Here is a 27,547-nt window from a genome sequence, read left to right on the forward strand (position 1 = left end):
CAGCCAACGTGCGCAGTGTCCCCTCCTTCCCATTACTGGTGGGTGGGCTGCATGGAAGGGGTACAGGCTGCAAAAGCGCTCTCCTGGGAGTTCCAGGCAGGCCAAGGCTACCTCTGCCAGCCAAGGCAGGAGCCACACCCACCGGCCCGCCTTCTCTCACCTCCCCTGCCATCTGCAGCTCCTGCAACGGCAGCCACAGAGCCAGGGGGTGGTGAACATTCTGGCAGCATGTGAGCCAGGCCAGTCCGGGGAGGGGGCCGCAGCCCAGGAGGAGGAAGTGTGGGTATGTCCCCCACCACGTCCTGTGAGGAGGCCAAGGTGACCCCTCTCCCCTCCTGGTGTGCCCTGAGGGTATCAGTCCACCCCTGATGGGGAGACCAGCTCCCTCCACGCCAGGCAGCGGGAAGCCAGTGCCCCCAGAGACAGACACTGGGAAGGACTGGGAGACATGTCCACACGTAGTCCTGCCAGAAGCCATTCACCCGCAGGCAGAAGGGCTACCTGCCTCCTGAGCTCCATTTGTCTTCACCCAGTGATGGAGCCGGCCTGAGTGGCAGCAGCCGTGACTTGGGCATCCTGGGCTGCTGCTTTCTTTTGCATCTGCTTTGTGGTTCTCTGCCAGGCCCTTGCTGCCAAGGCCTTTTCCCGGCACTGCCACGGAGCCTCAGTGCACCAGCCCACTCCCTGTGGAACCACAGAGCGGGAGGCAGGAGAACACACCGCATGTGCGGGGCAGGGCTGCTGGCCATGCCCCCCACCACCATACCATGCTCTTGTCCGCGGTAGAAGCAGAGCGCGCTTTACATGGGGGTAGAGCTCGTGACACCAGAAGGAAGACACAGGCGCGTTCACACCGCAACCTCTCCAAGCTACTCCAAGCTCAGTGTCCCGGGACGTGTTCCAGGGGCAGTATGTGTGCCCGGTGACCTCGCTCCTGAGCTCCCGTGCCAGCAGCGGATGGCGGAAGGTGCACCAGGCTCTTGGGCCTGATGCTGGGCCCTGAGCAGGTGCCTGCTGGTGTGCGCCATCAGGACTGCCCTGTCCAGAGCTCCACTGCACCCATGTCCAGGGCCAGGATTAGCCCAGCCTCGGGCTCTGCTAGGATGGGTGACGGTGCACAAGCTGCCCTCACCCGATGCATGCAGCAACACTGACCACCTAGCTTCTCCGAGAGCCCCTGCCTCCACCACTTGGCTACCCAGGGGCCCGTGCACAGTGATGGGGGCGTCCCAAGTAGAATAGGAGTTTCTTGGCAGGGTCATGAGGTTGTCTCCACCTGAGTAGGGGGCAGGGCTAGTTGGTAGTCAGTAGGTGTCCAATAACTGACAGCGCACCCAAGTAAGTCGGACAGGTAGTTACTGATGTCCTCCCAGCTTTAAGGACCCCAGGCACTCTTCCACTCAGCGTCCCCCCACCAACCATTTATTCCTTCATTCATTCATCCCCCCAACGCAGGCGCTGCACTCATTCATTCATGCACTCAGCCATTCACGCACACGCGGGTTCTTTTATTCCCTGCCCCCGCCGCCATTGCTCCCGAGACCGCAGCGCACGCGGCTCCCCCGCGCCCCCGGCCCAGCGCCCGCCACGTGCACCCCGGCTGGGTGCTGCACAGGGAACCGCTGAATCAGCCGCGGCTGCGCGGGGCCCCGGGCTGGCGGGGAGCCGGGCCGGGGGCGGGGGGCGGGCGCTGCCTGCGGGAAGCCAGGCGGGGTGGGGGAGCCCCGGCCGCGCCGGCTCCCCGCGCGCTTGGCCTCGGAGGGGAGGGGGCGGCGGCGGGACCGGAGCGCGGCGGCGGGAGGCGAGCGGCGCGGCTACCCCGGGGCCATGTGGACGGGAGGCCGCCGGCCGGGCCGGCTCCGCCGGGCGGTGAGTACCTGAAGCCCGCAAGGCACGGCGCGGGGGCGGGGCGGACGCCACCCACGCCCGGAGCGGTCCCTGGCAGCGCCGCAGGCGGCCTGCGCTCCCTTCCCCCTCTCCGCTCTGGCGAGGGGCGACTCCTCGGCCTGGGGTGTCCCCTGCGCTGCAGGTGCACCCAGCCCGCCGGGGGAGCGGGTGCGCTCGGATGGGGCGGGGTCTCTAGGCCGCGGCGCTCTGCCCTGGGCCCCGCGGGCCGACCTGGAGCGCCCGGGTCCAGCGTGCGGGTCTGCGCCGCCCACCTGCGCTGGAAGAAGGGCGGGGCTCGCGGCCTGGGGAGCAGGACCCGCCGCTGCGCTGGAGTGGGGGGCGGGGGAGAGGGTGAGGGCCGCTTCCCAGTTGCAGCCGTTCCCGGGGAAGGGCGAGCTCAGCAGAGCGAGGAGCCGCCAGGAGCAAGCTGGGCCCGGGTCGGAGGGCCGAGCGCGTGCAGTGTGTGGGCGCACGCCAGCGTCGGACACCCGCCGGCTCCTGGGGTGCACGCACAGTGGGCGCCATGGTTCTCCCCATTGACAGGCGAGGAAACTGAGGCCCCCTCCCAGAGCCTCCCGTTTCCTGCCGGGTTTGGAGGTGTTTCCTTCCTCGCTCTGCCCCACCCCATGCCCAGGGAGGTGCCTGTGGGGGCAGGAGGTGCGTGGGTGCCCTCCCAGTATCTCCCGAGGGCACCTGGGAGAGAGGAGGGAGGCTTGGCTAAGTGAGGGCATCGCCCCACCTGGAGCCCTGGGCAGGTGGCTAAGTGGGCAGCCTGAGGAACCCGCGTGGGGCAAAGGCTCTGTGAGCCTGGCTCCCGCTGGATTCCTGAGCCCCTGGCTATCCAGAGGCCACAGGCAGCCCTTGGCCTTCCCTGGGCGTCCACCAGCAGATGCAGCAGTGTGAGCCTGCACACCCACCCGGAGGAGACCGCCCCTGGTGTACCACCGGGCTCTTGGCAAGGGACCATAAGGGTTGGCTTTGGCTGGCATATGTGATGTGCGGGGAGGCAGTAGCGGGGGCCCTGGTGGTGGGCCACAAACCCTTAATTTTCCCAGTCTCACTATCATGAGGCTGCGGCGGGGGAGGGGGACGGGCACGTGGCGCCCTCGAGGACCCTCCCAAGCTATTGTCTCGTATTTATAGCTCTCTGAGCTTGCTTGTCAGCGGGCCTGTCTGCTAACCTGGTGCTGTGGGCAGCAGGGACGCTGAGCTGGGAGGACTGGGGTTGCCTGGAGCCTCAGGCCTCAGAGGAGCTTTCCAGGCCTCTGCTGGGCGATGGAGCGATTTCCAGGCTGCCCATTTGGGGTCGGCTGGCTGTGCACCTACTGTGCGCCTACTGTGTGCCTACTGTGCACTAGCCTCCTCCATGCAGCTTGTGCCTCGTCTCCATGGCAACACTTGGAAGCAGCACCAGCTACTCTTCCTGCAGCCACTCAAGTGACATTGAAGAATGACTGAATGAATGAATGGGAGCGGGCGACAGCCACCCTGCGTCCAGGGCTGGTTGGAGGCAGTCCACCATCATGATTTCCTGAATCAGGCTGTGTGGGAGTTGAGCAGGTGGAAGGGTAGGAGGGTTGGGGAACCAAGGCCAGGAGAGAAGGAACAAGAGTTGGAGTCCCCAGAGTACAAGAAAACTCAGTCCGAGTGCCAGGGAGAGCAGGTGGGGAAGACTCTTGGGGCAAATCCAGGGGTGACCCCAGATGTGCTGGGTGAGCCTGGGCAAGGCCCTGCCCTTCTAGAACTTAGCACCTGAGAGCAGGCACCAGCTGGAGGGAGCACCAAGCCACTGGTAGAGCCTCTGTTCAGCCCCCATGCCTGCTCTACACAGCTGTTGCCTATGAGAGCATCCATCCTGAGCAGGGTGGCAGGTGTTAGGAGTCCCCCCACCTCCCCCGGCCAGGGAGGAGTTCCAGCAGGCCCCATGAGCCTGGCAAACAAAACACCAGCCTCCACAGGCTCTCTCAGCTGGGCATCCTCTAGTGTCCAGCTGGGAGCCAGCACAAGGAATGGCCTTTGTGCAGTGGCTGGGATGCCTGGTCCAGGGAAGCCTCAGTTCACACGACCCACCTCAGGTGGTGCATGGTGGGATGGCAGGGCAGCGGGGCAATGAAGGAGCAGATCAGTGCACCTGTGATAGATGCCGGAGCGCTGGGCGGGCGGGCAGAGAACAGGGGCTTGTGAGGAGCATGGTGGCCAGGACGGCTGGGGGCGCTGATGGGGTGGGGAGGACAGGGCAGCGATGGAGCCACACAGGCCTGGGCCTGAGGCAAGACAGACAGATGAGTGGGCAGCAGGGCCGAGTATGGTGGATGGGGAGAAGCTCAGATGGCTCTGGATGCAGTTCCGAGGGTGGAGGAATAGCTCGTCCCTGGGGTGATGGATGGGGGTGTGCACATGGACACCATCAGTGTGTGTGTGTGAGGGGAGAGGGAGAGTACAGACTCCATGAAGTGTGTGGGATCGATGGGGTGCGTGCAGGTAGAGCCATGAGGGTAGGCTTTAAGCTAACATCTTGGATGCCAGTTGAGCGCCTGGGTTCTACCCCAGCCCTGGCTGCAGCTTTCGCCACAGACACTGAGGAGCTGCTGTGAAGGCTGGGCCAGTGGCTGGATCGCTGCCATCCTCACAGGAGACCTGGTCTGAGACCTGCTCTCCGTCTCTGCTTTGTCCCAAACGTGCAAAGCCCAGGAGAGTGGCTAGCAGGTGGCGCAGCACATGGTGAATGCATGGATATGGGCATGGAAGGGTGGACCAGTGCACCAATGACATGTGTCAGTGGATGTGTGAGAGAAGGATGGTGCCGGGGCGGGGCCGGCGGGGATGGGTGTACAGGAATGGGAGGGTGGCAGCGGCAGACGCACAGACATGGGACGGAGGACGCAGTGACACACAAATGAGAGGCAGGCTGGCTGAGTGGGTGGGGTTTCAGACCCCTCCATCCCGTGATTCCCTGATGTTAGTGTCCTGCACAGTCCCCTTGCCCGCCACTCCCCACACACAGAGGTGCTGTAGGTCAGCAATAGCATACAGACAGGCTGTAGGCAGGAAAGGAGAGCCGCCCTGCTCACTGAACTCCACCGTGACCTACGCTCCTGCTTTGGGCCTCTACCCTGGAAGGCACTGTGGGGCCAGAATGCGCAGGCTGCCAGAGCCCACCCCACAACAACAGACTCAGGTCCTGCCCGAGAAGGGGGACTAGGGCAGATTCAGGGTGTGGACCCCAAGGCCACAAAGCATGGGCATGGATGCCGGCGGCTGCCAGCCCAGCCCCGGTGCCAGGCCGGCTCAGAGATGTCCAGAGGCAGCATGCCAGGGAGGTTAGGAGCACAAGGAGCGATCTCAGAGCCTGGTGTGTCCTGGGGCAGTTGTGGCAGACTCCACTGGAGTGTGGGACGGGGGGCAATCACAGAAAGTAATGGCACCTGCTCATGTGCCAGGCCCCAAAGCCCCCTAGCACACAGGCTGGCAACGCCAGCAGGTGCCCGTGTGTACCACCAGGCAGCAGGCAGCTCCTGCTCCTCCTTGCTCCGACTCTGCACCTATGGGGGCAGGTTGGGGCCAGGGCCTGGGTGCAGCTCTGAGCTTGGCGCCAGGAGGGCTCTAGAAGGGACTGAACACCTGGACACAGTGGCAGAGGCTGCTGTGCCAGGGAGCCAGGAAGGCTCCCTTCCGGGGCGTGGCCCAGGCACCCTCCTCCGAGGCCTCACAGCACAGCGAGCTCCTCCAGCAGCCACGAGCCAACCGTTGTTATGACAACGGAAACTTGTCAGTGGCCACTAAAACTCAGAGAGAGGTACAGAGCTTGGGCTGGCCAGGCCCTGAGCACTCATGTGTCCATACCCACCATGATCCAGGGAAAGACCCCTGGGACTGGGTCCTGGGGGAAGGACAGAGGATCCCATGGCCCTAGGCTGGGCACTGGCCTGGCTTTGCTTGGGGTGGCAGGAGGGTCTGATGGGAGTTTGGCAAGGGAGCTCACAGTTGGATCTGCCATTTGCCAGGCCTCTTTCCCACTGGTGATGGGGGCAGGAGGGGCACTGTGGAAGGCGCGATGGCCTTCTCAGGAGCCGGAATCCCCCCACCCGTCAGGTGTGCGGTCTAGAGTCCGTGGCCTCTGGAGTGGGGGTGCCTGGGTGCTGTCAGCGTGAAATTTGTGTCATCCACCTCAGATGTTCACTCACCCAGGGACTGTGCTTAGAGCACCTTTCCGGGCCAGGCCCTCTGCAGGGAGCTGGGGTGCAATAAGGCATGCGTGAGTGTGGCTGGAGACCCCAGCTGGGGCTGTGCTAGGGGCACGTGGGCAGCTCTGAAGGACAGAGGAGGCCCTGGAGGTCGCAGGGCAATTAGATAGTGACGCCTGGGGCGGGGAGTGTGTCGTTGGCAGGGCTTCTGAGACCAGGGAGGGAGGAAGGTGTCAGGGCCTGGCTTGGTGATCTACTTCCCTGGCAGGCCTCTGTGCTTGCTCCTGGGGCCACAGAGAAGGGCCCAGCTGAGCCCAGAAAAGCAGGGCTCCCCAGTGCACCCATAGTGTGTGTGCCTTCCACGCCGGGGCCCATGTAGAGCAGCAGCCCACGCGGGCTCTGTCTGGAGCCCTAGCTTCAGCTTCCGAGGGACAGTGGAATGGGCATGTCTTACTTTGCGTACGAGGGCAGGTCGTGCTCGGCTGGACCCCCGGATCCTGGAGGCCTTCAGGGTGGCACCGAGGAGCCGCAGCCAGGAGCCCACCTCTGCTGAGGAGCAAGGCTCTGGTCTGGCCCAGGAGTGCCCAGCAGGAGCTACTGCTCTTGGGGAGAAGGACCCGGCCCTGAACGCCCCATGTCTGTTGGAGGCGACTGCAGAGGCCTCAGGCAGAGGGGAGCTGGGCCACCCATGCCAGAGCTCTGGTTTCTCAGCATCCACGCCCCCACCCTACCCTGCGACCGTAATTTGTGGCCATTAGAAACAAGGGCCAGAAATAACCTTGGCTTAATCAAAGTGGGAATCAAGCTAGAGACAAACTAGAGGAAGGAGGTTCTGTGGCGTCATCGGGGCCCCATTTCCTTTTGTCTTTCTGCCCTGCCAGCCTTTATGTTGTTAAATGGCTTCTGTCCCAAGTTTACCTCATGGAGTAGGGTGGCTGCTACAGCTCCCAACATCACCTCCATAGAGCAACAAGGGACGCAGGGCAAGGTGTCTGATGGTTGTTTGCATCTCATTGGCTAGGCCCAGACTGCAAGGGAACTTGGGAGTTGTAGTGTTCGGGGTTATCTTGCATCCCAGAAGAGAATGCAAGGCTTTCCTGGAGAAGACGGCAGGCCTTCCTGTGGCCTGCCCCCACCTGGCTGGACGGCTGCTCCCCTCCTTCCGGCCACCTGTGGTGGAGATGGAGGAGGTGACTATGCCCTCTGTGGGCCGCCTGCCTGTCCATGCCCCCGTGCACAGCCCAGCCAGCCCAGCCTGTGACCCCTGTGCACTGCTGAGCTCTGTGGCAGCTGCCCCACCCGCTCCAGGCCCCATGGGATATGACCTTCCCTGTCACACTGTCCACGCCTCAGGGCTCAGCTCCCACTGAGGGTCGATGAGGCTGGGAGGTTGCCCGGCTCTGCCACGTGCCCTAGGGATCAATGTGTGCCTGTCCCGGCCAGTCGGGGACGGTGGCCGGCCTCCAGAGGACGGACAGACCCTGGCCCCAAGGAAGAGGCAGAGCAGGGCTCGGTGAGGGGCTCTTAGAGAGACATGGCCTTGGCCTGACCCAGGAAGATGCCCTCAGGGGCTGGCTCCCAGGCCTGGGGCCCCAATCCCTCTGGCCCAAGACGGGCCGGCCCCAGCTCTCCTGCAGAGTCCAAGGCAGAAACGCCCGGCAGTGCAACAGCACACAGCCGTAAGCCAAGCGCTAGCCCCTACCCGGCTTGTGAGGACCAGACGTGTCCCCCACGTTGGGCAGCCCGGTCTGGCCTGGAAGCGCCCCAGCGGTCACCTGGCCTGCTCTCTGCCCCTGGCCCGCCCTGTCTGGGCGGCACAGCTGCCACAGGCCCCATGGCACGCCTGGGTCGCAGACGGGAGGCCAGGCTGCGCTTCTCCAGGTTCCTGGATGAGGTCACCGCACGGGTGCTGGACCCCCGGATCCTGGAGGCCTTCAGGGCGGCACCGAGAAGCCGCAGCCAGGAGCCCACCTCTGCTGAGGAGCAAGGCTCTGGTCTGGCCCAGGAGTGTCCAGCAGGAGCTACTGCTCTTGGGGAGAAGGACCTGGCCCTGAACGCCCCATGTCTGTTGGAGGCGGCTGCTGAGACCGCTGGCAGAGGGGAGCTGGCCCCGGCCCTGGAGACCAGGGGGCCCTGCGTGGACAGCCTGGAACGCGGAAGCCATGTTACCTGCTCCTGGAAACACCTGGACCAGGTGAGTTGCGGCCTCAGCTGACCCCCAGCAGGGCTGCAAGGCTCCTCTTCCCCCACAACTGCTGCCTCACCCAGTCCCAGGCCCTCTGTGCACCCTCCCGTGGTACCCACTGTGACAGGGAAGACCTTCATTGCCCAAGGAGTGAATCCCTAAGTGAAATTCCTGGCTGTGGGTCAAGGAGACTGCTTTGGGGTGAAGTACAGGTGAGAAGGACCCCAGCAGCCCAGGCAGAGCCCCCAGGGGGACCCATCCCTGGTGATGAGTCCTACGGAGAGGCCGCCAGCAACATGGGAGGCAAAGGGCCCAGGTCCTTCCTAACTGGCTCCACTTCATGGAGGAGTAGACAGAACTGGGGGCTGCCGCTTGCCCCAGGTGACCCAGAGAGTCTGGGTTTGAACTGTGAGCCTCTGAGCTCAGCAGCGCCCTGGGCTTGCACACGCACACACACACAGACTTGCATGTGTGCGCACACTCAGCCCTCAGCCAGACGGATAGGTGGCATGGGGTCTAGTGAGCAAGGGTCCGTGAGTGCAGTTGGGCTGCATGTTGGAGGCCCAGGGCCCCCTGGCAGCAACCTCTTTATGTTTTAACCTTGTGTGACCCCTGGGTCCAGGGAGGGCCCTTCCAGGCTGCCCAAGATGCTGCCTGTATGCTGGACCACTCCAGACTGCCGGTGGCAACAGGGCTGGCTGCAGGGGCAGAGTCCACTATGAGCACTGAGCCCTGGTAACTGGTGGCTATGGCTGAAGCTGGCTGGGCACTCCAGAGCCCCAGCCTGGCTGCCAGCCCCAAGGCTCCCCGTGGTCACCCTGCCCCCAGGGGCACAAAGGAGCCAGGAGCTACACTACCAGTCCTAAGCCGCCAGGGACTGTTGCGTGCCTGGGGCAGGGGCATGACCGTACTGACCGTCCCTGCAGTAGGTCTGTGTGCATGACCAGTGTGTGTGGGTTCAGGGGGAGCTCAGCATGCATTTTCACTCTGAGGAGCAGCGGCTGCGTGTGACATGGAAGATAGCCCTGAGTGCACCATTACCCAGCGAGCATCCTGTCTTCCATCCCTGTACAGGGGTGCAGGGCTTGCCACAGGAGGGTCCATCTCTCCCTCTCAGGGCCCTCTGGTGCAGAAGCTGCTTCTGGATGTGGCTGGACCCTCGGGTCTCTCCGCGGTGCGCCTCCTTGAAGGGAGACCTGGGCATCAGCTTTGGCAGGGGGCTTGTGTGTCCCCTATGTGCGGGCAGGGCGGAGCTAGCCCGTGAGAATGGTACTAGATCCACGACAAGGAGGCCAGGGACTGGGACTCAGAGAGCTGAGGCTGCTGGGGTCCTAGCTGGGCTGTGACTGGCTCGGAAACCCAGGCAGGTGCATCCCACAGTGTCCCATGGTGCTGACTGCAGGGGTACAATATGCAGATGGCACCCAGGCAGTGGGATGATGGTGATGACAGGGGTGACTGTGTTGATTTGGGCATGCAGGGGTGGGGCTCCCTCCTTCCGGGCCTAGACAAGTCTGTGTCCCCAGAATGCTCCCTGAGGTGTGCAGGGGTTCTTGGGGTACATTCTCCTGGCTCCTGGCAGTCTCAACATGGCCTCCACCTGCCCGGTCAGGGTGGGGAAGCCTTGGGGGTCAACCCTGCTGCTGCCTCATGTGCAGAGTGGCTGCAGGCGAGTGCCCACTGCTCGGCAGGATCCAGCAAGTGAGAGCCAGGGAGCAGCTTCTGGCCTTTGCATCCTATCACAGACTTGGGGCTCAGGTTCATTCACACCAGGATGGAAGTGACACTCCCAGAGGCACTGGGCCAGGTGGGACCTGGCCAAACCCCAGGCTTTCCTCGCCCTCCAGGCTTCCTCTGCAGGTCAGTGGGGCCAGCTAGGTGTGGGCGGAGCCTCTCCAGAGTGGGTGGCGCCTGAGGTGTATGTGGAGGGACCAGTGTTCACCAGCTCCCTGGCGGTTGCCACGTGGGATGTAGGCTGGAGTTGCCAGAGCTTCCAAAATTCTCAGTAGAAGCCAAAAATACGGGTTTGAAAATGTAAACTCTCCCAATTTTTGAATGTTGGATCAAATGTTTAAAAAAAAGCGAAGAGAGAAACCTTGCAGGCCAAACCCAGCAGGCGGGCGGCCAGCTGTAGCTGGAGGCCAGTTCCCAGCCACCGCTAGGCCGGACATCTGTGCCATACAGCTGGGCAAAGCAGCCCTGGCGCAAGTGGACACAGTCCTACCTGTGGCCAAGGGCCAGGACCTCTGGGGTCTCGGCCCCATCTGGAGGGGCCACCCAAGGGTATCCCATCCCTTGGGATTCTGGCTTAAGTCCTGGAGGGAGATGCAGTGTGGGGCAGCCATGCTGACTGGTGACACGTGGCCATGCTGTCCTCCCACAAGCCCCCAGAACACAGGTGCCACGCCAGCTCCTTGTGCACTGTCCCCACCCAGATCTGCCCCTTCTCCCCTACCCCGGACTCCCCTGACCCCAGGCATGGCTCACATGGACAGCCCCCACCTGGCCCCCTCCTCAGCGGACCTGGCCCTGGAACACATGGATGGGAAGAGGCAGCTCACCCTGGGCCCCCAGGGGCGTCTGGTTTGCTCAGCACGGGACTCCACAGGCACGGGGGGGGGGGGGCCGGGGGGGTATCGAGTGAATGCAAGACACAGCAATGCCAGCCTGGCAGACTGGATGGACAAGCTAGTCCTCTGGTTATGGCCATGCTGGCCGCAGGACAGAGAGGAAACTGGTGCCCAACGTTGGCCTTAGGAGGCCCCAGGAGGCTGAGCGCCCAGGGTTGGATCTGGGTGAGCCGCTCCAAGATCCTGGGTCATGCGGCCCATCAGGGAGCAGGCAGCGGCAGGGATGGCCAGGTGGCGAGGGTGGGGAGATCTGGCAGGTGATGAGCTGCGTCCCCATGGGCTGTGTGTGTGTGTGTGTGTGTGTGTGTGTATAGTTAACCCAGTGACTGTTGAGCCTCCACCGAGAGCTGCAAGGGAAAGGTGGCCTTTGAGGATGATGGTGATGGTCCCTGGGCAGGCTCAGGGTCCTTGGAGAACCTTGCAGTCCCAAAACGAGGAAACCAGCCAAGCTGGGCCCGGCTCCGCCCCCCTACCCATGCAGCTCCCTACCTCGTCCTGAGCCCCTAGGGTGGGGGTGAGGAATTCCCAGAAGAGCTGAACCATAGGAAATAAATAATTAATGCTCGATTTTTAAAATTAAATTTTAATACTTTCTGATGAATTTTAAACAAACCCCCTGGCCAGCCCCTCCCTGTGAGTGATTGAGGCAGAGGCCTCCCAGAGTGTCCCCTGCCACAAGCGAGTGGGTTTCAGGCTTCCCCCTTCCCCCACCACAGGCTGGTGTCTTGTGCGGCCAAGCTCCAGGATGGAGGCTTTGCGGAGGGGCCGCTTTCCAGCAGAGCAGCGGGCAGCGCGGGGGGGGGGGGGGGGCACCGAGCCGAGCTGCCAGTGGGAGCAGGGCTCCCACTGAGCTTGCCACTGACCGGGATCCCTAGGGATGGGAGCCAGGGTCTTCTCCTCATCTAGCCCCCGCAGGCCGGCTCCTCCCCCACGGGGACCAGCGAGTGGGCAACCGCTGGTGGATGCCTGGACACTCACGGGGGCTGTTTCCATCCTGGGGCAGGTTTGACCCTCTGGAACGGCCGGCTCCTCCCACCCGGCGCTGGCTGAAGGCGTGGGGTGGGGGGGTGGCCCAGCCTGCTCCGTGCCAGGGCTGTCCTGGAGAGCGCACAGAACTTCTGCCCAGAAGCCCACAGCCAGGAGCCGAGAAGGCCGGGAAGAACACCGTTAGGGCGCTATAGGAGCCTGGCGGGCACCATCTGCGTTCATTGAGCGCCTGTTGTATGCGATCTGGTGTGCCGGGCGCCGTGATGGGGAACCGAGAAGGTGGGCCTGGGGCAGACACGGGCGAGGGATGTCGTGAGGACCGTCAGCGCACGCTCCCTGGTGCACTCCTTTACCTTGGTGAGGGAGTGGGGAGGGGTAGCGGCTTCGAGGAGGGGTCCCAGCTCGGCTCGGGGGTCTCGGCAACTTAGAGACTCCAGGGAGGGGAGCCGCCATTGCAGGTGCCCCTGGGAGCCCTCCCCGCCCCGGCAAGTCCTGCCGACCCCAGCCCCTCCGCAGCCCGCCCCGGGGACAGTGCCACTCAGTGCCTCGTCCACTTCGCGCCCCTCTCCTCTCTGCCTCAGTCTTGGGAGAGGAAGCTGAGGCTGGGGGAGGTCTGCCCGAGCGGCTGGGAAGTTGGCGGCCGAGTCGGTCCGAGGCCCCCGGGGCCAAGCTGCGCCCTCGCCCGGCGGGGCCGTGGGGGAGGCGGCGTGGGGCCCGGACCGAGCGGAGCGCGCTCCCGGCGGACGCGGCGGCGGCGCCCGGCGCCAGGGGCCGGGATGGGCAGTCACCAGTCTTCCCAGGTCTGTGGCGCGGCCCCCGGGCTCGGACCCCCGACCCCCACGCAGAAATGAGGGGACAGCCCCTGAGAGCGGCCTCTCCCGGGCTCTGGGCGCCTGCCCCGCGCCCCCCGCTCCACGCAGGAAGTGCGAGCCCGCCCGCGGTGCCTGCCGTGCGCCGGCCCCCACAGGGTTAACGGCACCGGTGGGTCGCGCCCCCCTCCCGCCTTGCCGCCCGGTGCGCGAGGGGCTGCGGGGCGGGCGGGGCGGGCGGCGCGGGGCTGGGCGGGGAGGGTCTCCCTGGCGCGCGCGGCGGCGGCGGCGGCTTTGCGCAAGCCCGGCAGGGAGCCCCGCTGGCGAGCCGGGCGTGCTGGGGTTAATCCCGCGGGCCCGGGAGGGGCGAGCCAGGCCTGGAACCCCCGAATCCGAGGGCAGCGGGGTGCCCGACTCAGGAGTTGAAGGTTCCGAATGCCCTCGCGCTTGGGTTGTGTGAGTGTCCGCTCTTGCGGTCCCGTGCGACCCCAAACATTCTCCGACTCGCAGGTGCAGCGATTCCGGCTTCCTCCCGGAGGGAGTGCGCGGGGCTGTAAGGGTTAACGGGTGGGGCGGGGAGCGGCGGGGGCCGCGGCGGCCCGAGAGTGCCCGGGGCCGGGGCCGGGGCCGGGGCCGGGCACCCCTCTGGCCGCCGAGGTTGAGCGCGCCCCGGGCCGGGGCGTCCCGCGTGCCCCGTCAGCCCCCTACTCGCCCCGGGGGGCGTAACTCGGAGCTGGGGAGCGCGTCGGCCCGGGCGGGCTCACCTGTTACTCGACCGCCGCCCGGGGCGCCCCCCGAGTCCCAAGGCCGCGGCCGGGGACCGGGCGCGGGGAGGAGGGCGGCGCGCCGGGCCGGGCTCCAGGGACCAAGCCACGCGGGGTGCCCCTGGGTGCCCGGCTCGGCCGCGGAGCGCACGCCTCCCGCCTGCTGACACGTTCCTTTGCTTTCTCGCAGGCCTCTGCCGCAGACATGGAGAAACTCAGGTGAGTGGGGCGACTCGCGAGGACTGGTCCGGGAGGGGGGCGTCCCTGGGCCGCGCGCCGCGGCGGGCACCTTGCTGCGGCCGGGGATGGGGGCTGCGCCAGCCACGACCAGCGCGGGCCGGGGTGTGTGTGTGGGGGGGGTGATGCTGGGTGTTCTTGTCCCCACTGTTACGCACCGGCTCCCCGGCCCTGGCCGCCCCCACCCAGCCCCCATCCTTGCGGGCAGCTGCGTGGTCCGGAGCGGTTAAGTTTCCGCCTCGTGGGGGCGGGGTGGGGGTGGAGTCCTAGCCGCCAGTGGAGGCCAGTGCGACTTGGAGCCATTTTGGGGGAATCCCGCAACAGCGTCTGGGGAGTGGCCTCCCTACAGCGGCGCCAAACTTTGCGCCCCGTGGACTGCACCGAGAGCCCTTGGCGGTGGGCCTGGCAGCAGCTCAGTGTAATGTTCCCGCTCGGCGGCTTCAGCGACCACCCTGACTGCTACTCGAGGAACACCTCTCTGCTTCTGGAGTCGGAGCCCAGGCCCAGTGTGGGCAGCAGGCCCGGCCCAACATCAGCACAGTCTGCCCTGGCCAGGGTGCTCTGACCCTAGCCCTGGGACCCTAGGATGGGCTGTGGACCTGCTCAGTCACTAGGGAGAGGATGACCCCAGTGCTGAGTGTCCAGCTGGGCCCCCTCTCCACTCCAGAGACCTCCCAGGAGCCCAGCCCTGGCTCTAGGGGGGTCCTGGTCCCTTGAGGGAACAGGTGCACCCGTCACTGAGTTCTGTCAGGGCTCCCCAATCCAGGCAGGGAAGAGACCCTCCTGGCCAGGGCAGACTGTGCTGATGCTGGGCCAGGCCTGCTTGGCCTCCCCTGGGATCAGGAGCGCAGGGGGAGCCTCCCGGGTTGCTAAGGCAGCCATTGCACTCTGCCGTGGGCCAAGTGTGAAGGTGGGTCCGGGTGCCAAGGCCCGGGGGTGCTCGCAGCGCCTCCCCTGGGTCCACTGACCCAGTGGCTGGCAGCAGCCTGGCCCTCTGTCTGCCTCAGTTCCTCAGTTGGGCAGTGGTTCCCCCTCAGGACCTGGCCCAACACAAAGGGCCTTGGACACCCCTGAATGCCACTGTTCAGCCAAGAGGAGGCCTTTGGGGTGCCAGTAAGGGGTCCTCCTCCTGGCCCCCAGAGTGCAGGCTTTGCACAGCTCCAGGTCTGGGTCAGACCTGGGCAGGTCTGAGTCTGGCAGGCCCCCTTCAGCACTTGCTGAGCAAACCACAGGACTCATGTCACCCCGTGCCACTGTGGTGCCCAACAAACGTCGGGATGGGTGCCGTGGGGGTCTTCTACAACGCTCTGGAGTCCCGGTCCTAGAGAGCCAGGTGGGCTTCCAAGAAGTGGGGATGTAGGGTGAGGCCTGAAATATGGTGGGAGTCTCCAGGGACAAGAGTGACAATGGCCTGGGGCATTCGGGAAGCAGCAACAGCTGAGGAGCGGAGGGCAGGGCTCTCTCCCAGCCACCTCTGTGGCCTCTGTCCTCCATAGTGTCCCCTGTGGGCAACTCTGTGTGCAACAGGTGTGCAGCTACATGCAGGGATGGGTGATAGGGCTGACATGCTGTGCCCTGGTGCGCACCATCTCCTTGCCCCCGACCCCCGCCTGCCCTACTCTGCTCTCCTGGTCCCAACTGCTGGACAGCCTGGGTCTCCCGTGAGCACCCTCCATGTTCCCAGGTTTGACCAGCCTGCCTCCCCGGCAGTCCTCTCTGCCCGCACAGGCCTCTTTCTCTGTGCAGCCTGGGTTCCTGCCACTCCCCTAGGGGAGCAGCCGAGGGATGCTGGAGACCTGTCGGACTGCCCAGTCCAGCTGTGCCCAGTGGCAGGCACACAGGACTGTAAAGGTCTCCACCACTAAGTGAATACCTGAGGAAGACCCTTGGCACCTGCAGCCCCAGGCACGCAGCTCACACTGCCAGCCCAAGGCCCCCCGGGGTGCCACCCCTTGGGTTGCTGTTTCTTGCTCAGTTGCTTCCCACTGTTGTCATCTGCTGAGTCCTCCAGCCTGCGCTTTGGCTGGTGGCTTCTTTCCAGGGCAACTGTCCGGTTTGCTGCCATCAGGGCATAGGGCGCCTTGGCCATGTTGGGTGTTCACGGCCTGGGTGGAGGTGTGTGGACTCTGGGGTGATGTTGACCCTTGTTGGCCCCTCTCTGGGTTGTTCTTGGCAAGTCTGCATGTTTTCTCTCTGGGTGGGTCTGTGGCTCCTGCCACTCGTGCCTTGCTGCGTTGGCTGTGGGTTTCCTGCAAGGGCTGCCCTGCTGGTGGTTCTTCAGTGCTGTTGATGAGCAGCAGTTGATGGTCTGACTGGTGTGGTGTCTCAGGCTCCTACTGTTTGGTGAGAACTTTGCACACTGTGCGCCAGGGTCCTGGGGACCCTCCGTGCCCCTGCAGGGGTTCTATGGACACATGAGAGTGTGTGCACATGTGAATAGATGTTTGTGCACTTCGCTGAATGTGGACGTATGTGTGTGCATGTGGGAATGTGTGTGTACATGTGGGAATGTGTGTGTGCACACATCTATTTCATGTGTATATGGGTGCATTTATATCCCTCCACATGTGCGTGTGTGTACATGTGGCCACAGGATATGTATACACGTGTGTGTGCTGAGTGCACGCATGTGCTTGTGCAGGGTGTGTGTGCATATCATGTACGTGGAGACGTGTGTGTGTGTTGAGTTGGGAAGGCTCCTGAGAAGGTGGCCCCAAGCAGGTGCACAGGTGCTGGAGGTGGGCAGGGCATTGGGGCCCACCCCCCTCCTGAGCATCCTCTCCCCCTGCCAGCCCCTTCCCACCGCGGTCCCCAGCCTCCTGGTTGGCCAGCAGAGCTGCCTGGGTTGGGGGCCTGCGCCTGCCCTTCCGGGCTGTGTGGCCTCAGGTGTTTGCGTGTCTGTGCCACAGCGCTGGCAGTAGCAGCACCTGTCTTGGAGTCTGAGGGCCCAGTGCGTGAATGTGGGTGGGCACACAGTTCTTGGGTGGTCTACTCCCACTTGCCCCCCCCACCTCAGGCAGGTGAGGATTTCTGGTGGGGGTGGGGCTGTGTCTGGAAGTGTCAAGTGTGGGGCTGAAGACCCCAGGTTTCCAGAGGTCTCCAGCAAGGACCATGTGGCATGTGGCAAGGCCTTCTGGTAAGGCCTTTCCTGGTGGGTCAGCGAGGGAGGGGAGGCATCTTTCAGGCTGGCTACCTGGGCCCCACGTCACATTGCCAGGGAAACTGCCAGCCCACAGGTGACCCCCAGGAAGCTGGCATAGAGGGAGGCCCTGGCCCAGCCTCTGGGAGAAGGCCAGGATGGTCATGTGGTCACCACTTGCCCCTTTGGGCTTTCATCACAGAAGGGAAAACTGAGGCTAAATCCACAAGGCTGTGGTCCTTCCACAGCCTAACCCCGAAACTGTCGTATATGTGTGTGTGTGTGTGTGTGTGTGTGTGTGTGTGTGTGTGTGTGTGTGAGAGAGAGTATGTGTGTACATCCAGAGATGCATGGTGGCTGGGGGCGAGGGTGGAGCAGAGGGACCAGCCAGGGGCCCAGGGCATCCTTGAGAGGCCCACAGGTATGCATGAGGGACCCAGGGTCCCAGGCTGCAGCGCGGAATCATGGCCATGACCCCTGCATTTGAGTACACTGGACCAGCGGGCCCGTGGATGAGCTGCCCCCGGCTCTTTGCAGAGTGAGCAGGCTGGTGGGGTGTCTGATGTGTGAAGCCAGTGTGGGCTCCTGGTGGCTACCGTGACCTGAGCAGGGACAAGGAAGCTTGTTGGAGGGTCCTATGGTGGAGCACTGGGGCCTCAGTCCATCTTCCCCTCCCTAGGTTACACCCCATGTGGAGGGGAGATGAATGGGAAAGAGCTGACCATGCAGCCAAGCTGGTGCTGGGAAGCAGGGGTCTGGGCGGGGTGGAGGAGTGCCCAGGGAGCCCCATTGAAGCCCGGGAACACTTCTGAATCTCTGTGCCTTCAGCCAGGACCAGACACTTGGGCCCACCAGTGCCAGCTCCTGCATGCCTGCCACGCTGTGAATCCGACTTTGGGCTCAAGGAAGTCCTCTCAACTGAGGGCAGACTGGGCGGGGCAGATGGCTCTTAGGAGGCTGCTGGCACCCCTAGGGTGCAGTGCCCAGGACCAGGGCAGGGTGGCACTGAAGGGAGCACAGCCGCGGGCTTTGCTGAGGCCTGAAGATGGCTGTGCCTGGGAACTAGGGGCCTGTGGGCTTGGAGGGGTCTTGTCCCGCTGAGGAGGGTGTGGTCAGGCTACACTGGGCCTGCAGCCCCTCCCTCCAGCCTGTGCTGGAGGCCCCAGCAGGCCGCTGGGTGAGGTTCCTGTAGCACCAGGCAGGCAGGTGCTGGCAGGTGGGCAGCTTGGCGGATGGTTGCATTTTCCCAGTAGGACAGGCAGAAGTGTAAAGGGCAGGGCCAGGCTGGATGTGGCTCCAGGGAGGGGGTGTGGGGAGAAGCGGGGACTCCCTTTCAGTAAGTGCCCTGTGTGGGTGCTGGTGGGGCCTGCCCAGTCAGTGCAGGCAGCAGGTGGGGTGGGGGAGCTGGCAGTGCAGGTGTGGCAGGGATGGAGTGAGGGCTCCTGTGAGGGGCACGGCTGAGATCAGTGCTGTTTGGAAACCTGTGGGCTGCAGCATCTGGACACCCAGCCCTGTGCTGGGGTCCACCTTCCCTTCTGTCTCCCCTGACAGGCCTGTCACCTGGACCCGGGCTCTGGGGGCCCGTGGTGGGATGCAGGAGATGGGCCCCCAGTAGGAAGTGGGAAGGCCAGTTGCATCCCCCTGCCCCCGCCTCCCCATGTTGTGGTCATGTGACTGTGCGGATCTTTGCCTGAAGTCCACGCTCAACAGTAGAGACCATGGGGAGTCGGGACTTGCAGTGGGTGGGTGTGGAGGGACATGAGGACAGTCACCCCGTGGCCTAGGTGGCCTTGCCTCCTGCCACCTTCCTTGGACCCTCAGCCTTCTGCCAGTCCCCCCCTTCTGAGTCTTTCCTGGGCCAACTGCCCCATTGGGCCTTGCCTGCTTTGTGGCGTTGCCCCAGGCCCTGGGACCCTGGAGGAGGGCAGGGCTGGAGGAGGTCAGTTAGGAGGGTTTCTGACCCAGAGGGCCAGTCAGGAAGCTCTCCCTGGAGGAGGGGCCCAGAGTCAGCTGAAGAGCAGGGAAGTGGCTGCTCTGAGCAGGAGACACAGCGGACTCTGGGCCCCGGGGTGGCACTGCGGCGAGACACAGTGGATGCCTGGGCCCCGGGGTGGCACTGCGGCTGCCCCCCAGCCCTGCCGAGGGCTCCCCAGGACACATGGCGTAGGCTCCGGCACACGGGGCAGCGGGTTAGGGCTGTGGCGGCCTGATGAGATGAGGCAGGCTGGCCACACGGCCTCTGCTGACTGCAGCTAAGATGGGAGCCAGTCACAGGGTGCCAGGCCCAGAAGGACCGGGAGGCAGGCAGGTCCTGCACCAGAAGTCCTGTCCCCTAGGGGTGGCCAGGCTCCCCTGTGCCCTGGCCCCTGAGTCACCACAATCTTCTCCTCTCAGCCCCAGTGCACACACACGTGCGTGCACACACATGCACACTGTACTTGGGCACACACGTGTGCATGATGCTTGGATACACACTCATGCACATGGTGCTTGGACACAGACGTGCACACCATGCTTGCACCCACACACACGTGCACACCGTGCTTGGGCCCACACACCTATGTGCCCACCATGCTTGGGCATACGTGTGCTCATGGTGCTTGGATACACACTCATGTATACCATGCTTGGACCCACACATGCATGTTCACAGTTCTGGGTGCACACACATGTGCTCACAGTGTTTGGGCACATGTATACACTGTGCTGGGCACACACACACACACACACACACAGGCGTGCACTCACACAGTTGGCCTCAGTGTCCTCTGGACAGTGGGAGCTGGGAGCCGTTGGCTCTCAGCAGCCAGCTGGAGCCCCAGGGAGCCCATGAGCTGGTGGCAGGGCGATGTAGAGACAGAGCCCACCCGCGTGAAGGTGCCTGCAGCAGAACTGTGATCTTGGTGTGGCACGGACCCACAGGACACAGGGCAGAGTGGCTCTCACAAGACCTAGGACCCTGAGGTTACAGCCCTGACCTACCCCCCCATGAGGATGAGTGGGGAGCGTGCTCAAGGGAGGGCCGGCAAGATTTCCAGCAGGTGAGGATGAACGGGGGTCCCCAGAGCGGGACGAGGCAGCCCTCAGCAAGGGGAAACCGAGGAAGGCTGCCTGGAAGAGGTGGCATTTGAGCAGAGCCGGACATGACAGAACCTGGGACAGTTGAGAGAGGCCTGGGGTTCTGCCTGCAGCCTGATGTGCAGGAAGTGGGGTGTAGTGCAGCCTGGGGCAAGGAGGGCTCACTGTGCTGTGCCTGGGCGGGGCCGGTGGAGGGCAGCTAGGGTGGTCTCTGGGGTGTGGGAAGCTGTGGTGGCTGGACAGGAGGGTGAGGCCACGGAAGCTGCAGCACAATGATGGCACTTGGCAGGAGCGGGGAATGGCCGGGTGGGGACATGCGGGCGGGGCAGGTCTGGGGGTGGTTGGCTGATCCTGGTGGGCCTCGGAGGCAGGTGCAGCGGGGCAGGTGGGCAGACAGACTGGGAGGGGCTGGGTGCTTAACCAGCCCAAGAACTGGCCAGGGCTAGGGAGGACTGGCCGAGTGGGAGCTGCACAGGGCGGCTAGAAGGCCAGCTGGAGGCCAAGGGTGAATGGAGGCTCTAGGTAGCTGCTGCCTCCTGGGCACTTGCCTTGATGTCTGCGCCCTACTGACTGGGCTCCCCAGCTTGGGGCCCCGTCTGTCTTTCTCAACTGTGATGACCCAGGACCAGCCCTGGGCTGGGAGCTAAAGGAGGAGAGAAGAAAGATGGCTGGGTGCCCTGTGGGGTGGGCAGACTAGGTAATGGGCAGTGGGCAGTCCCAGTTGATGGGGGGCACTGGCTTTGAGAGGATCTGGGGTGATGGGGCAGGGCTGGGCAGCAAGGCGTCCTGAGGGGGTGAGGACCAAGGACTCGAGGTGGAGTTGGGCAGTAGATAGATGCCATTCTCACTCCCCCGGGGCACACAGCTGCCCACATCCGGGGCTGAGAGCCCTGCAGGGAGCGGCCGACTGGAGAGCCTGCTTCCACTGCCTGTAGCCAAGGTGAGGCCTGGGCAACAGGAGGTCCTCCAGGAAGCAGAAGAGCTGCGATGGGGCAGCCATGGAAGGCTGCCTGGAGGAAGCCGCAGAGGAGCCTGGGTGAGGCAGCAAGAATGGCTGCATGTGGGCAGCGTGTGGCTGGGCAGCACTCCCCTCCCACTCTCCTTGCTGGTTCTCGCACCTCCCCTTGCCAGGACCCTGGGGAGGAGCCCTCTCCTGTAGCCCTAAGCAACTCTGAGTTTATGTGGGAGCACAAGGCCCCGTCTGCCACCCAGAGCTGCTGGGCCGGGGGGCTGGGTGCATGCCGTGTGGGTTACCCTTGGGGCCCAGCCTGAAGACACCTCACGTCTCCCACTTGCTGGGCTTTGGGGCCAGGAGTTCTGACTGTGCTCCTCCAGCATGGTAGGGCTCCCAGGCCCTGCCTGCCCCAGGCCAGAGGACCCCCGTCACAGTGCATCACCCACCACCACCATGGCAGCCAGTTACCCTGAGCTGGGGCATGTGTTGTGTGCGTTGTTACCATCATGGGGAACCCTGATCCAGAGCTGAAGATTCCCGTCTCAGCCCCAGAAGGCCTTATGGAGGAGGACTGAGCAGGCTGGGACTGGTCATAGCTTGGCATGCTTTGTGCAGTCTCTCTGCCCACCATGGGGGGCACCTGGGCACGGCATGGTACCAGCTGTCCCCCAGGCCCAGAGAAATGGCAGGGCATTCTGGGCAAGAGAGAGTAGCCTTGGGCCTCTGCGGTCCTCCCTATAGCTGCTCACACCTTGGGCCTGACCCCTGGGCCTCAGCAGCTGTGTCCACACCAGCCAGCATCCAGGGTTCCCTCATGATGGGCTGCGGGCCCCTCCCCCTGCGCCAGCTGAGCGCTGCCAGCTGCCGCACATCTCATTGCAGTGCGCTGCAGGAGCAGAAGGGCGAGCTGCGCAAGCGGCTGTCCTACACCACACACAAGCTGGAGAGGCTCGAGACCGAGTTCGACTCCACCCGCCACTACTTGGAGATTGAGCTGCGGCGCGCGCAGGAGGAGCTGGAGAAAGTCACAGAGAAGCTGCGCAGGTGAGGCCGGGCCACCCATGGCACCCCTCGGCCATGGCACCCCTCGGCCATGGCTGCGGACACTCTGCCACGGCCTGTGGGTCCCTTCAGCTGGGGCTCTAAGCTCTTGCTACAAGGCCATCTGCTGACAGACCCCTGGAGAAGCAGTGGGGAATGGGATCAGGACTCAGGAGGCATTGTGCCAGGTGGGCCAGGTTCCACAGAAGGGACATCTTCTGCACGGTGGTGTGGCCCATCCTGTCTGATTGCATGAGAATGCCAAGTGAAGGCAAGCTTGCTCTTGGGCGAACATAGCCAGGCTATTGGCAGTTGGCCAGCAGGGCAGTTGCTCCTCCTTGGGCATCCTGTCACCATGGACTCCTAGCGTGGCTGGTGCCGGACGGGCCTCTGCTCAGGCCCCAGCCCTGGCATTGCTGCTTTAAGCACATTCACCTCACTCTGCCCACTGGCAGGGGGTGGCAGTGACACCGCCAGGTTACCAGTCCCAGATTGGTCCCTGCACGACTCGGCCCCACCCCACCCGCATCAGAGGTGCTGTCCAGCCAGGTCCCGACCCCCTGTTCGCTTGCCAGTGAACCCTAAGCCCCATGGTCACGCTCCAGGTACCACGTGTGCCCTGGGACTCTGCTGGTTCTGAGTGGGGACCTTGCAGCTACGTGAAATAGCAAGCCTTCCCTCTTGCCTGTGGGGGCCCGGGAAGAAGCTCCGCAGCAGTTAATGCTGCTCAGGCACTGCCTGCTCCGCACCCCCACGCCGGGGTGGGGCTGCTGGGTCGGCTTGGTGGGGCACGGCTGGGCAGCAAGGCCAGGCATGGCGGTGACCTCACTGCCTCCCGTCACGTCGCAGGATTCAGAGCAACTACCTGGCACTGCAGCGGATCAACCAGGAGCTGGAGGAGAAGCTGTACCGCATGGTGAGGCTGACCCCTGCCCTCCCTGCCTGGCACACTGCCCAGCTGGCTCAGGGCTGGCCCCTGTGCCTCCCTGCCCAGCATACTGCTCGGCCAGCTTGGGGCTGGCTCACAGCACCTCCTGCCTGATGCCTCAGGGGCTCAGCAGGCTGACTCCAGGGCTGCAGGGCTGCATCACAGGATAAGGAAGTCCCTTCTCTCCCTGGTCTTGTGCAGCATTTTTGTCTCTGAAAACCAAAAATGGGTGCTTGCAAGCATACAGGGTTCCCACGCAGGGGGCTGTCCTTGGGTTGCCAATGGAAAGCGGAAGCCCTGAGAGGAGTAGCGGCTGAACTCTGTGCCCCGGCTGGGCTGCAGTGCCAGCCCCTGGGCTGACCACCTCCTCCCACCAGGGCCAGCACTACGAGGAGGAGAAGCGCGCCCTGAGCCATGAGATCGTTGCTCTCAACAGCCACCTCTTGGAGGCCAAGGTGACCATCGACAAGCTGTCAGAGGACAACGTGAGTGGCGTGCGTACCCGCTGCTGAGCGCGGCCCACGAAGTCATGGCTGTTTAGACATGGAGGGGTTCCCAGCCCTGAGGGCGCCGGTGCCCCCCTCCCGGGTTGCTCAGGGCTTCCAGAGGCCTGGCACAGGGCAGGGCCGACTTCTGCCAGCAGGAGCTGTGCTGGGGAATGCAAGGCCACCTGATCACACCCACTCAGGAAACCTGGTTTGGGCCAGCTCCTGGGTCACATCAGAACTGTGTGGCCCTGTGAGCTGGGCCCACCCTGCCCAAGATGCTGACCATACACGTTTAATTAGCACCTGCTCCTTGCCAGGTCCTTCCAGGCACCAGGCTCATGGTATGGGTGGCCCTGGCAAGGGAGTGGGGTAGCAGTGAGAGGGGCCGTCCCTGGGCAAGCTTTAGAAGGAACTGCTCATGCCAGATCTGCAGGAGGTGGTAGCTGAAGAAGAGCCAAGCCCTGGAGGTGCCTGGGGACCTGGGGTGGCCTCGGGGTGGGAGTTGGGGTACGCACTCTGTGTGTAAGTAGAGGACCAAAGGGAGAGCGGGCAAGCGCAGGGTCGCAGCCAATCAGGGCAGGACAGGGAGGCCCTGGAGGCCAGGAGGGCCCTGGAGGTGGGTGCTGAGGGAGCAGGCCCCTCCAGAGCCAAGGGAAGTGCGGTCCCCAGCCAGCCGGTCTGCCTGAGGAACCCCTGCTGCCCATGACCAGAACATGCCACATCACTGTGAGCATGGGCAGCCTCTTGGTGGCCGTGCTGCACCTGCGACCAGGCAGCTCACGGGGTCTACAGGGTGAAGCTGCTGGAGGAGTGAGAAGGGAACCCAGCCACAGGCACAGGCAACAGAGATTTCCAGAGAACAACGCAAACCTTGCGTTCCTACTGTTTGCATCTGTTTTCCGCTCAGGAGGCTGAGCTAGCCCCCAACCCGGACCTGGGGTCACACCCCTGCCCCAGCCACGCAGCCAGCTGCACTACCAGACCACACTGAGAAAGGGGCATGAGTTGGCGAGCGTGAGAGGCCCAGTGCTACCCACCGAGCCGTCTCGGGAGGGATGCTGGCAGGCTGGGGCCAGGATGACTGGGTCCTTGAGCCCATGATCCTCCAGGCCCCAGCGTACCTCAACCTGTGAGGGGCTGCCACCCTCTGCGGGGCCCCTCAGTCGCCTGCAGCTCCAGGTCAGGATGAGGCCACTCCCCACCCCATCTGGCAGATGCTGGTCCTGCCGGCCACACGGCTGCCCGCTGGCCCCTCGGTCCGCGCGGCGGGGGGCCTGGGCTGGGGTGGGCCGCGCCGAATGCCTTCTCTTGTCTTTTAGGAGCTCTGTAGGAAGGACTGCAATCTAGCTGCCCAGCTGCTGCAGTGCAGCCAGACCTACGGCAGGGTCCATAAAGTGTCGGAGGTAACGTGGGCCCCGCCCCGCCCCAGGACACTGTGGGCTCCTCTGTGACCCGCCCCACCCTGAGGCCATCCCTGCCCTTGAGGAGGACGATGCTGGGTGAGCCCCTCCTCACTCCATTGTGGACGCCCTGGCCAGACAGGCTCTGCGACCCTGAGTTGCCCAGTGCTACCTGCTGCCAGCCCTCCACTGGGCACTGATGTGCTTCTCCCAGCAGCCCTGGGGCTCAGGCTCCATCCCTGGCAGTGCCCGATTCCTGGACAAGAGAGCCAGCTGCAGGGTGAGGGACTTGGTCTCAGCCATGGGTGAACAGGAAGTATGGCGAAAACTCAGAGCAGTCAGGTGCCCCGAGACCCCCACCTCCATGCAGTCTCCCACTGGGCCTCTGTCCACACCCTCTGCCCCGGCCCGGGCCCCATCTAAGACACACACAAAATAGATCAAACAGTAGTGGCATGATACCAGGCGCTGGCGTGGAGTGCGCAGAGGGCGCAGCCCTGGCCCTTAGATCTTTGTTGCATCTGTTTCTGAGTCTGTCTTGTTCAGGGGTACCCAGGCAGTGTGACGGTGGGGGAGCAGTGGGACAGGGGCCCCAGCAGAGCCCACAGGCCAGAAAAGGAGCCTCCCTCTGGAGGATGGGAGTGCAGCAGCATGGGGGGACAGGCGGCAGGCCAGGCAGGCTTCTGGACTCTGCTGGGGCCCTGCTGGAGTCAGGGCAGGAAGTGTGGGTGAAAGTGACCGGGCATCCCCCACCCCGGGCGCGGAGAACACCCACTCATCCAGAAGCTCCTTCAGGAGGAGTGGCCCGGTCCCCGCTGCCACCATGTGATGTGCCAAGTCCATCCGTCTGTCCATCCACCTGTCGTGTGGGTCGCGTCTGTTACCACGGTCCTCGGCCTTCGGGGCCAGGGCTAGCGGTGCACTGACCGGCACCCCTGTGTTCCCCTCCCCCCTCCTCCCTGTGCCCTGTGGCGCCCGTTCCAGCTGCCATCCGACTTCCAGGAGCGCCTGAGCCTGCACTTGGAGAAGCACGGCTGTAGCCTGCCCGCCCCGCTCTGCCACCCGGCCTACGCCGACAGCGTGCCCACGTGCGTCATCGCCAAGGTGCTGGAGAAGCCCGACCCTGGCAGCCTGTCCTCCCGCCTGTCAGATGCCTCTGCCCGTGACCTGGCCTTCCGGGACGGCGCCCAGCAGCCTGGCCCCCGGGCCCCGTACAAGGGTGACACCTACTGCAGCGACACGGCCCTCTACTGCCCCGAGGAGCGGCGACGCGACCGGCGGCCCAGCGTGGGTGCGCCCGTGACCGACGTGGGCTTCCTGCGCCCTCAGAACTCCACCGACAGCGCGGCTGAGGAGGAGGAGGAAGCTGAGGCAACAGCCTTCCCCCCGGGCTTCCGGCGCGAGGCCTTTGCGGCCTACGCGGGTTCACTGCCCACGTCTAGCTCGTACTCAAGTTTCAGCGCCACGTCGGAGGAGAAGGAGCACGCACAGGCCAGCACGCTGACCGCCTCGCAGCAGGCCATCTACCTGAACAGCCGCGACGAGCTCTTCGACCGCAAGCCGCCGGCCACCGCTGCCGCCTACGAGGGCAGCCCTCGCTTCGCCAAGGCCACGGCTGCGGTCGCGGCCCCGCTCGAGGCCGAGGGGGCCCCTGGCTTCGGGCGGACCGTGTCACCGTACCCGGCCGAGTCCTTCCGCTTCCCGGCCTCGCCAGGTCCCCAGCAGGCCCTGATGCCCCCAAACCTGTGGAGCCTGCGGGCCAAGCCCGGGGCCGCGCGGCTCTCCCGGGAGGATGTCCGGGGCCAGTGGCGGCCCCTGAGCGTGGAGGACATCGGTGCCTACTCCTACCCGGCTGGCACCGCGGGCCGCGTCTCGCCCTGCAGCTTCTCGGAACGCTACTACGGCGCGGGTGGCGGCAGCAGCGGCAGCCCCGGCGAAAAGGCCGAGGGCCGCGCCAGCCCCCTCTATGCCAGCTACAAGGCTGACAGCTTCTCTGAGGGGGACGACCTCTCCCAGGGCCACCTGGCCGAGCCCTGCTTCCTGCGGGCTGCCGGGGACCGGAGCCTCAGCCCTGGCCGCGCCGCAGACCCCCTTCCAGGCTACCCCCCCAGCGAGGGGGACGGCGACAGGCTTGGGGTGCAGCTCTGTGGGGCTGTCAGTAGCCCCGAGCCCGAGCCTGGCTCCAGGGACTCCTTGGAGCCCAGCTCCATGGAGGCCTCTCCCGAGGTGCACCCAGCTGCACGCCTCGGCCCCCAGCAGGCCTTCCCGCGGACTGGTGGCTCGGGGCTGAGCCGCAAGGACAGCCTCACCAAGGCCCAGCTCTACGGCACCCTGCTCAACTGAGCACCCGTGGTCACCGTGGGGCCACCCGTCCTGCCACACCCACCTCTGTGGGGCCCAACCCTGGGGTGGAAGGCGCGCCTCGCCCCCAGCCCCCGTGCTCCCCCAGCCCCCGACCCCACCTCCTCCATGGAACTCCCATCTGGAGCAGCCCTCCCCACCACCATTCCTTCCCCATCTGAGACGAGTGTCCCCCTTTTATAAAGTGAAACTATTTTTATAGAGAAAAAGGGTCTTTTCTCAGCACACTCGCCTCCAGCTCCCTGAATGGCAACCACGCGTTTCCCATTCAAAGCTCCTTTATTTTGCCGGGTGAGGGTGTGTGCCGGGTGGGGAGGGGAGGGTGCTGACCTGCGGCGCCCAAGCTCCTGATGTGGGAGACCCCTTCCTAGCAAACCAGCAACTGGGGAACCCTTTCTCTGCACAAAGAGGGGTACTAGAGCCGATCCGGGGATGGGAACTAGAGCCGATCCGGGGATAGGAACTGTTGTCTAA

General features: G+C 64.6%; 1 protein-coding gene across 3 annotated transcripts; it reads left to right on the forward strand.

Moving 5' to 3' along the window:
• The first annotated feature begins 1,689 nt into the window (after positions 1 to 1,689).
• On the forward strand, positions 1,690 to 27,427 carry BEGAIN (brain enriched guanylate kinase associated). 3 transcript variants are annotated; one of them, XM_058655457.1, is made up of 7 exons: positions 1,690 to 1,869; positions 13,637 to 13,665; positions 21,738 to 21,899; positions 22,746 to 22,812; positions 23,202 to 23,309; positions 24,632 to 24,715; positions 25,697 to 27,427. In XM_058655457.1, exons 1-7 carry the CDS (start codon positions 1,828 to 1,830, stop codon positions 27,053 to 27,055), a joined length of 1,851 nt encoding a protein of 616 aa, XP_058511440.1. In that variant the 5' UTR covers positions 1,690 to 1,827; the 3' UTR covers positions 27,056 to 27,427. The 3 variants fall into 3 exon arrangements, with proteins under 3 accessions (XP_058511440.1, XP_036352151.2, XP_058511441.1); XM_036496258.2 differs by lacking the exon at positions 1,690 to 1,869 and adding an exon at positions 11,795 to 12,673; XM_058655458.1 differs by lacking the exon at positions 1,690 to 1,869 and adding an exon at positions 11,795 to 12,152.
• The last annotated feature ends 120 nt before the right edge of the window (positions 27,428 to 27,547 follow it).

Source organism: Ochotona princeps, chromosome 26 (genome assembly GCF_030435755.1).
Source record: "Ochotona princeps isolate mOchPri1 chromosome 26, mOchPri1.hap1, whole genome shotgun sequence".
Classification (NCBI taxonomy): domain Eukaryota; kingdom Metazoa; phylum Chordata; class Mammalia; order Lagomorpha; family Ochotonidae; genus Ochotona; species Ochotona princeps.